This window comes from Falco biarmicus, chromosome 13, assembly GCF_023638135.1.
Source record: "Falco biarmicus isolate bFalBia1 chromosome 13, bFalBia1.pri, whole genome shotgun sequence".
In the NCBI taxonomy this organism is placed as follows: Eukaryota; Metazoa; Chordata; class Aves; order Falconiformes; family Falconidae; genus Falco; species Falco biarmicus.
In genome coordinates, this window is record NC_079300.1 from 5886648 (window position 1) to 5896708 (window position 10061).

The 10061-nt window shown below is 40.6% G+C and overlaps 2 protein-coding genes across 4 annotated transcripts in view; one reads left to right on the top strand and one right to left on the bottom strand.

Moving 5' to 3' along the window:
- SAMD7 (sterile alpha motif domain containing 7) overlaps positions 1-5976 on the top strand; it is a 29474-nt gene extending 23498 nt beyond the window's left edge. Inside the window, exon 10 of the mRNA XM_056358981.1 lies at positions 676-5976. Coding sequence (XP_056214956.1) covers positions 676-948 — 273 coding nt within the window. The 3' untranslated portion in view covers positions 949-5976. The remainder of the gene's footprint in view (positions 1-675) is intronic.
- LRRC31 (leucine rich repeat containing 31) overlaps positions 1-10043 on the bottom strand; it is a 58743-nt gene extending 48700 nt beyond the window's left edge. For 2 of the 3 annotated variants that reach the window (XM_056358980.1, XM_056358978.1), the window contains exons 1-2: positions 9692-10042; positions 8058-8412 (exon numbers count right to left, since the gene is read on the bottom strand). In XM_056358980.1, coding sequence (XP_056214955.1) covers positions 8058-8091 — 34 coding nt within the window. In that variant the 5' untranslated portion in view covers positions 8092-8412; positions 9692-10042. Of the gene's footprint in view, positions 1-8057; positions 8413-9691 lie in introns of all 3 variants that reach the window. The other variant, XM_056358976.1, reaches the window with a different exon arrangement.
- Between the last annotated feature and the right edge of the window lie 18 nt (positions 10044-10061).

The following is a 10061-nucleotide window of genomic DNA, read 5'->3' on the forward strand; positions in this document are numbered from 1 at the left end:
ACAACACTGGAGACTAGGCTGACGTTGGAAATGGAAAAGACGTGTTTGACAGAATGAACTGTTTCACTTTTCTTTTGCCTTCCCAGCTAGTAAGAACTGCTCTGATACACACTTGCTTTTGCTTCAACCTGGCTTTTAAAACATACCAAGTAGAGGTTTCTACAGCCTTTGGGGAATATGATCACACATGTTTCACAGACAGGCTGTCCCTTTATGTTTAAAATTTTCTGCTCTTAATTTCATCCAGTAATATCAACTCTCTGTGTGTTTCTGTTGTTGCCTGGTTCTTTTAATTTTCTTTAACCCTTTGCTCTCTCTTACTCTTCTCTCATTAAAAGCACCTTCCCTGCTCCTGGCTGGCAGTTTGCCTCCCCTCTGTCCCATGGGTGCTACAGCACCTAGAGAGCAAAAGGAGCCTGCTGCCAGGCTCAGACACTGGACCATTTCCCAAACTGAGTATTGCCAAGCTTCTTCCACAAGAACCAGAACCTGGAAAAATATGAGAGGGAAAAAAAGAAAAGATTCTTTTTGCTTTTGCTAATCACTGATAACCCTTTGAGGTGGCTGGGATCTCCTGGATGTCCCTGGCATTGCTACACAAGTCAGCCTTGATGTTTAATGGCTTTAACACTACCTCAAGAAGCAATTACTGCAATTGTGCTTTTGTCTTTAAAGGTGTCCCGACGTCTGGGCAATGTGTTCTACATGATGAATCTTCCTCTGTCTGTCCCCCTGCCACCCGCTTCAGGCAAACCCTCAGATCAGCCCTCTGACATGGCCTCCCCTCTTCACTGCAACAGCAGTGGCGATACGCTGGATAGTCCCTGCTCTCAGGACCCAGAAACTTCACAAGCAGTGGAACAGATTGTTTCAGAAAACAGGGAAAATCCATGTGACACAGCTGGATCTCAGGCTGACTTCCAGATGATAACTTTCCAGAAGAGCTGAGCTAAGTCCAGGACATAACATGTTTTTAATAATACAAGAACCTCTAGTTAAAACGTGTTTGAGAATATAGCTACAGCCTGAAACCTCTGTATGACTGGGCCTGAATGAAATAAGCTGCAAATGCAGCATGAGGAAGCGTGGTATCTTGAAGAAGGCATTAAAAAAATGTGTTATTACTTTCAAGTGCAATTCATTAAAAAGAATACCAGTACCGTTAACAGATAAATCTAATTTTTCATTACAGTCCAGCATCATCACTGAGATCTGTCAGAGACTCAGAGTGCATTGACTGTCTTACAGTGTGTTCACGTGGGCTACTGAGAAACTACAAGGAGAAGTTACAACTTCCACACATAGGTGACTTCTGTTGAACAAAATTTATATAGAAAATGTATATGGAATTCACTGGGAGAGTATGGAATTCATTGGGAGAGTATGGAATTGCCTGCAGAACATAAAGCAAAATACCTTAGACTCAGCAATTTGAGTTAATTCCATTGCTATTCTAGAACTAAGCCTTTCTAAGTGCCTGGGAAGGGTACACAGGGTATAGACAAAATATACGGATTAAACCCTGGACATGAAAATACCACCTGTAACATCAATTTTAATTATTCTGAGGCATTCTTCTCACAAAGGTTTGAATTTGCTTTGCATGATTGCATGACTGGGATGAGTTCAGGAGGAAGCATCGCCATAAAGACCTTGGACACAGTTACCTGGATAGTAATGCTCCTGCAGGCAGCAGAATTAAAGCCACCTGCTTCCTACCACCCTCTGCCACAGCACCCTTCCCCTCAGCCCTCCTGGACAAGCCACGGAAAGCCCTTTGCTCAGCATTCTTCATTTTGGAAGAGGCCATCAATTTCAGCCTGAAAGCTTCCTTTTTTCTGCACAAATACGGTTTCCCCTCACTTCTGTTACTGATGATTCATTATCTCACAGCAAACAGGAACCACAAAATAGAGGGTTTAACTAGGGATAAATCCCTAGCATTTTATTGATTCCTGTGTGAATTAACTTTGTTTCCTCTTTAGGGATTTTGTGATACACTGGTCTTCCACTTAGGCTTTGGAAATCAGTATACTTCCACTCTCCTCCTTGCAAGAACGCTTATTTACTCCAAAGGACACACAAGTATTTTTGATAAAATTTACGTTCTGTAAATTGAGAGTTGGTAGCTTGTGGATCTGCTGTATATTGCTACCTTAGATTATCTCCTCTTAGTTTAGTTTGCATGGCTCAAGTACTTAAACCCCAAGAGGTGCACTGCTGTTTAGGTGGTGAGTGTCTAAACACCTGAGGAGGGGAAGCATTCTCATATTTTAGACTGTGAGCACACGTTCTTTTACTTCAGCATGAGATAAATTATTTGGTATCTTTGGTATATTTGTGAACTAGATAATATGTGATTAGATGTTTGCAACAGCAAACTGTATACATCATCTTACTTATACTGTCCAAACTTTGCAGCCTTCAGAAGGGCATATATCTGTAGTACTGCTTTTCTGAACTAACAAAGCCTTTCTGTAAAAGGAGTAGAGCCTGTTTTCACTGAAAACTGCCATTGACATCAGTTATGGCAGTTTTGGGCTCTGCATGTATCTCCAGTTGTACACTGGAGTGTACAGTTTCAGGGTTAATCAGTAAAATCCAGCAAGGTCCAATGCAAAAGCGGGGTATGCTACGCAGTAAAATACTCCAAAGTTGCAGACAGACCCTGAAGTAATCCCCTCCTAAGCGAAGCACTGACCTTTACATCTGTGATCTGGTGAAATAATGGGAGTCTTTCCCAAGAGTTTGGATTATGTCTTATGCATCATCTGTCAGTATCTTTCATATAAGGAACTGTTTACTGAATACTCAATAGTGTTCCAAAAAAGCAAAATTATAACCTGAGGCTGAAAGGTTTAACTATAACTCCATAAGACTGTCTAAAAGAAGTACAACAATATTAATCTTGGACTGGCAATTAGTTTGCTGTTCCCTTTGTCTCAAGTGACACAAAATGTGTTAAACTCTGTTCTCTTCATTAACTTTTCTATATTTTTTTCATGGCTTTGAAACTTAGGCAGACTGGAGAGTTTTACGTTGAATTTGGAAATGTAAATGTTTGCTTTTTCAGATTTTGGATGAAACACAATTGTCAATGTAAAAAGTCATATTCTGTTTTAAATGCTTTTACCTGTTATTTTAATACGTAACATCTTGGATTAATTACACTAGAAAAATGTTTTACTTTTACAGTAGATTTAACTATTGTGATTTTTTTTAAAATGTAGATCGTTCATATACAATGAGGGAAAAAGAAAATATTTTTATATAGTAAAAGTGCTTCTTAAAAAAAGTATCAGGAACACCCATTGTGTTTAGCATCTGAAAAAATTTCTAACTTTTTTTTGTGTGCAATCGACGATCATGTTGACAATGTCACTTATCTAATTAAACACAGTTAATGAATTGGTTTTCAAATGGCATCCTGCCTCTCCACTGTGTGAAATATCTGAATCTATCTAAGACCTTCACGCTAGAAGAGGAATCCCTGATACGTTTCCAGGTCAATTAGGCCAGGAGATGTCGCTGTAAAGCTACCAGAGGTTACCTATCACCCCTCCGCAGTGAAACGCAGCACACGAGGTACAGGTGGCCTGTTAAGAGCAAGAATATGAAGAAACTGAACATGTTTTTCTAAACAGCAGAGGATCTTGACTTGAAATCCCATGTTCCAGGGAAGAGAGATTGAAATCTGGTTCTGAGGAGTGTGACTATTTTTGTAAATGGCTCAGACTCGAACAATGCCAAAAGCAAAGAAAGTTGGGATGCAGACTTTGCAGTCTGGTACCACTTCTGCAATTAAAAAAAGTCCATATGATTCTTTGCACATACTGGGCTCTTCTTCCCAAAACGACAAAAAGGATGACTTCATGGTTTCCTGTATTGGATGGGGGGGAAGATGTGCTGGAGCAGCCAAAATGCAGTAAGGCCTGGACTGCATACAGCTGTAAAGTGAAATAGAAAGAGGTTTACCTAAACAGACATAATTGATTCTATTTCTAATGAAGGAAATACCACTGGAAATTAATGATCTCCTAAAAACACTTCAGAAAGATTGGGGCGGGGGTGGTGGTGGTGTAAAAATTAAAAAAAGGCATAGAATCAGTAGACAGAACCGTATTTTCAGATTCTGATGTGTTTCCAGGAATTATGTTTATATGTAAACATTGAGGCCTTACTGATTGTCAGCAGCTACATGTTCTTTTTTTACTTGTAATGCTTATTCTAGCTGCAAAGGGGTGTAGCCAGCAATCCTAAGTATATAAGAGAGCTGGCAGAACTGTACTACTTAATGACTTTCTGGTGCCTGTGCCACCACTGCATTCATTTTTTCTGCTATGCCACTAAAATCACAATGGGTGCAGATGATGTATTTTAATACATGTAAGATCATTAGAAATGTTTCATTTAACATCTATTGCTGTATTAGTCCGTAATAGTGGTGCAGTTAATGAAGAGAATGTGTTTTATGAGATGTTGTAGAAGTATCTGATTTTATCTGTATCTACACTAAATGTGTAGGCTCCTAGGGACAGGGACTTCTGTTTCTTTTTTCCTTTTTTTTTTTTTTTTTTTTTTTATTTATTGGGCCAAGGTTAAAGACAAGATAAATAAGAATGCGTAGCAAACAAACAAAAAGGTTCTGTACTATAAATATCAGATTGAGGAAAGTCCTGAAAAGGAAGAAACAGTTTATCCTTCCTACCACAACCTGTGTTTCTGTCCTCATGAATGCTGCATATGATCATGATGTAGAATACATATTCATACAGACCTAAACAGATAATTCTCTGTTCAATTCCCCAGGTGAAAAATCCTTAAAAAATGCTCTGAATGTACAACAGTTAGGCAGAATTCCCACTTGGTCAAAGTCAGGCAGCCATTCTAATCAAGTACGTGGAAACAAGAGCAGGTGGCTAGACCTACAAGGTGATATTATTTCAAACTGACTCGTAACCATGCCACAAGCTACTTTATAAAACTTAATATTCTAAGACCTTTTACAATTGTGAATCTTCCACAAAATAGTTTTCAGAATGTTAATTTATCCTTTGAGTTTGAAACAAAAAATTAATCACCTGAAGATTTTAAAATCACCTCTGTTTTTTAAACTAAGTAGAAACTTCTCATAATTTAGGCTTTTGAAATACCGTAATATAATGTTGGTTGGTTGTGCAGTATTTTGAGTCACCTTCAACATCAGAAATTTTACAGAAAAGCACCCAAAACTAGATACAGCTCTCGTTTTGGTACCTTGCTCTGATAATGGCATAATTATTATAATTCACTAGAAAATAACAAGTCAGCTCTATGATGCTGGCTGTTCATCACGGTTCTGCAGCCTGTGGTGCTTGGTTTTGATTAAGCCTTTCATGCTATAATGAATAGCTATAGCTATATTGCTATGGCAATTTCAGTATAATAAGAACACATGTTATAGTAAGAGAGAAAACCTCGCCTCACCTTTTTTATTTGGTTAGGATTTGGGGGGTTTTGAGGGGGTGGGTGTGTGCTTTCTGCCTTTGCAGTTGCAAAACTCTTTTCTTCCTTTGGGAAGGCTTTGCTCCTACCATCACCTATACTGAGGCCACAATAATTATTCTGTTGACTTGGCCTTTAACTAGTCCTTTCCTTTGTCCCATTGCCAAGTTTACCTAAGACTGTATTCTTCCAGACAGACATTAGTTCTGATACTATCCACATGTTCTTCTTGAACCAACAGTTTCCCTGCTGGTGAGGATGCAAAGTCCAGACCGTAGAAAACAGGAACCTATTGTACATGTTGTATAGAGAATGATACAGTATTTTTTCTGATAGTACAGCAAAGTCATGAATAGATGTTTTGTTTTATCAAAATTTAAAAACACATAAATGTTGCGTCTCTGTGTGTGTATTACTTAAATAAAAATCAATCAACCAAAATAGCAGACAGAAAAAGCACTGCTGACCAAGGGGGAAAAAAGAAAGCATCAAGCCAACCTGGTTTTCATCTTTGCTGATTCCCTTTCAGTTACAGGGTTCAAACGGCTCTGCTAGAGGGGTGCTGCTCAGTCTGTGATTCATAGGACTCCAGCAGTCGGTAAACAGTTTGCATTGAAAGATGGTCCATAAAGCAATTACTGATTTCTGGTTTAATCTGGTAATTGGAGAGATATTCAGGAATCACATTTTTATATAACAAATATTTTTAACTCAAACGCTTGTTGTCATAACAACAAATTTATGATTTTGCAAAACAATAACTATTAGTTTTTCCTAATGCTATATCCTTAAACATTACGAATCTTCTCTTCCCCTCCTGCCACTGCCAAAAAAATACAGATACACAAGCAAGCTTTTTTTATTATTTTTTCCCCAAAACCTTAGGTGTTTTTTCCAAAAAGTGTATTGATGTATTTTCCATTTAACATATCTATGTGTTCAGATACATCTCCACTGACTCCAGCATGGTCTGCTGGACCAGCAGATCAACAGTGGTCTTTAGGAAGAGCTAAATGCCACTCCACATCAGGAGAGACATGTCCTTATTAGGGTTCATCAGTTGTTGCTAAAATGAAAACACATTCTTGCAATGAACAAAGCTGGCATTTGAAACAGATGTAATTAGTTATAGAAGGACCAGAATCAGGAGAAATTAAATCTTAGTTCAACTATATTTTTTCGAAGTTATATTTATCAAATAATTCTGAGTTGCATAGAGATGAAAAGGCACTTGCAAGAGTGGAAGTATTTAAGAAGCTTCATAGCAAAAGATAATTCTGGAGATTTGTCTAATGAATCTTTGTTGTTCTGCTAAATTAAAAGCTAAGTGGCTAACTAAATATTTATAAGCTTCTGAGATGGAAATGACTCAGGATGTCTACACTGGAGCGTGCTTCTGAGTTATGACTCATGTATATGTGGGCAGATTTTAGCTGAACCTGCCTTGAAAGTATGTGATGCTACATGGTACAAGGCCATATTCCTTACATTTTGAACGCATATTCAGTGCTGAAGCTGACTGGATGAAAAGGGAGATAACCTCAGAGCCTGCAACATGCTACCATCTGTAGATGATCTAGGAAATGGCTCCGAACATATTGCTGGGGAATTTGCCTATACTCCTTGAATTCCTCTATGGAAGCTTTCCTTCCTGCCTGCCTGCCTGCCTGTCTTCCTGCCCATCTACATAACAGTTGAGATAATTGTGATTTGTGTTCTCCATTCTCTTCCCCCAAAGCCAGAAGGATTAATCATGGGTCCACTGGATAAGCTTCTTACAAGTCAATGGTTTATTCAGCAGAAAGACACTGGCTCAGACTTCTAGTGTCACTTCAATTTCTGTATTGCAGAAGGCAGTGTGACTCTAGAGGTAATTTGTGACACGCTTTCCAGTAATTCAATTGCCAACATGTAGCCTTGCACATCTGGTGTATATTAACCATGCTACAGTGGTAAGACCACATCATCTTGTGTATCTGGATGACTGACACTGAGCCCAAAACAATGAGATTACCAATAGCATAAATGCCAATAAATTGACAGAAATAAATGAACGTAAGGGTATGAGAAAATACATACCAGAAAGAGTAGAACACCACCTAATTTAGTGTTCTGCCTCAGTGGTCAAGTGAGGATACCTAAAGCAAAGTATAAGAATAAAGTAAACATTTCAGAATACTTTCATTACCTCCAGGGACCTGTCTCACAGACAACCAGAGGTGATTTTTATATTTAATAGCTCATGATGCACCTTTGTTTCATTACTCTATCCTGCTGTTTTTTGAACTAAGTTTCCAGCATCCATACTCCCGTATTAGGTCACATTGTTGGGGTAAAGAAGAGGAGGAGGAGGAAAAAGAGGCTAATGAAATGCCGTCTGTTTGGCTTCAGTTGAAAAAGGAAACCACTCCACTTGCATGCAATATCCTTCATAACAGTAATTGTCGTGGTCATGATTCTGAAACCCTACTCTAATCAAAATGGCAGTTGGCACTTAGGGGGCTGTGACTTTACTGCACAGTTCTGAAATGCTTCATTTTGCAGCCTGCCCTACAGTTGACATAGACACTAACCTTGAACACAAGCCACTTGAACCTTCACTTCCATTCCCTGTCTTTCTTGAAATTCAGTCACTTGTTTCTCTCCCGTTCACATCTGTACTGAGGACTGCAAATAAACTTGCCACATGTAAGATTCAGTCTTGACAGGCTCTGTGGTCCATAGTGATAGGAAGTTCACCATCCAGTGCCTCACACTAGAGGACACACTCTCCAGCCCACTTCCCATCCCTCGGTTCTTTCTAATGGATCTGCTGAAGTGATCGGTTTGCTCCCTGTGCTGCACACCAGTCTGCTGCTGCATGCCCAGCTGTCCTGGGAAAAGCTCCTGCAAGTTAGGGTTTCTCAAACTTCAGATGAATTAAAAGTTCTGTGGAAAAAAAGAAAACAGGGATTAACCAGAAATCCAAGGTGTTTTTCTGGCAGCAAACAGCTTGATGTACTGCAGATAGTATACCATGCCAAAAAAGAAAAAAAAAAAAAAAAAAAAGCACAATGAAAAGCTAAGCATTAAAGGTGGGTTTATGAATCAGCAGTAGATTCCAACACAACTGGTCTATGGGAAGTAAAACCTTAAAAGAGCCTGAAAGTAGAGGTATGAGGGATGACCTGGAATGCGACCCATCATGAGGTGGTTGCAACCTTCATGAGGAGGGCAGTGAGCAGACAGGAGTGCGGTTCCAAACAGCCTCTCCCACAGAGTAGGGAGGAGTTTCACAGCTGAAGTGCAAGTATTGAGGGGCTCTGAGCTACACCATGCTAAAACCCTCACTGCAGGCATTGTGTATTATTAGCAAGCTGGAAGTTACAGATGGCTAAAACTCCTTCCACCAGAAAGCCTCCATTTCAGATGTGCTTTCATGTTACTGTAAGTTAAGCACATAAAATAACTGTTAAAACAACTGCCAACTTAAAAATCCATTTTTTGAATAAATGCACTCTGGATACTTTTTACAAGGTATTGTTTTATTGTAACCATAAACACTCTTAATTCCCTATGCCTACATTTTTATCTTTTGAATCACACTTTTATAGTTTGTTCACTCTGTAGTCAGACAGCTTAATTTGTAACTTGTATAGATTTTCTTCCCAGCAAGAGCAAGAGGAAAACATTCAAAAGAAAAAGATGTTGGACCAGAAAAAGCACAATAACTGGCACAGTCACTCACGGGCAAATACGCTGCTGGAAACAATTTTAGGTTTCTAATTGCCTCGTTTTCAATCTCAGTGGTTCCAAAATTGTAGGAACGGGAAGGGGCAACGAGATCTGAAAGGACTGGACAAGACTATACAGCACTGCATGTACTTTTCCATCCTGAAGTGCCAGGGTGCGGTTTGGAAACATGGAGCCAGGATAAACCATTATACGCTTTGCTAACTGGAGTGACCTCACAGCGCAAGCATGCGGGACAGCCTTTGACAAAAGGCATTTCGGTTTATATAGGTTGCTTTCTGAATCCAGCTCTCCGAGAGCGTAGGAGAAGATCTGAGCAATCAGCATCTGTTTAAATAGGGATCACAGATAATTCTTTTCCAATAAAGATCTTTTCCAATCTAAATGATTCTACGGTAACCACTAACAAAGGCCTGCTACATCGAGCATCTGTAAAGCCTAGCGTCCTACTTGGGAGTATAAGAACTAAACGCACCGGTTGTTGTGGCCCAAGCACTGAACACCTCTATGGCAGCAGGCTGGGCTGGCTCCCCACGCTCACCCCTGAGGGCGGGCGGGCACCCCGGCTTCCCAGCCTGCGGACAGGCCAGGACGGGGCCGGCCCGCTGCGGCCTGCCCAGGCTTGGCGCGACGCGCAGCCCCGTCTGCCCGCGGGGAACCGGGCGGCCGGGAGCCTCAGCACCGGGCCGGCAGCTGGACTTCAGCCGCGTGAGGCCCGGGCACAGCAGCGGGAGAGGCCGCATCGGCCCCGCGGGGAGTTTCTGATTAACCAGGCGGCTGCTGCAGCGGGGCCTGACAGCCCGCCGGGGGCGCGGCCCGGGCTCCCCTCAGCGCCCGGCGAGGCG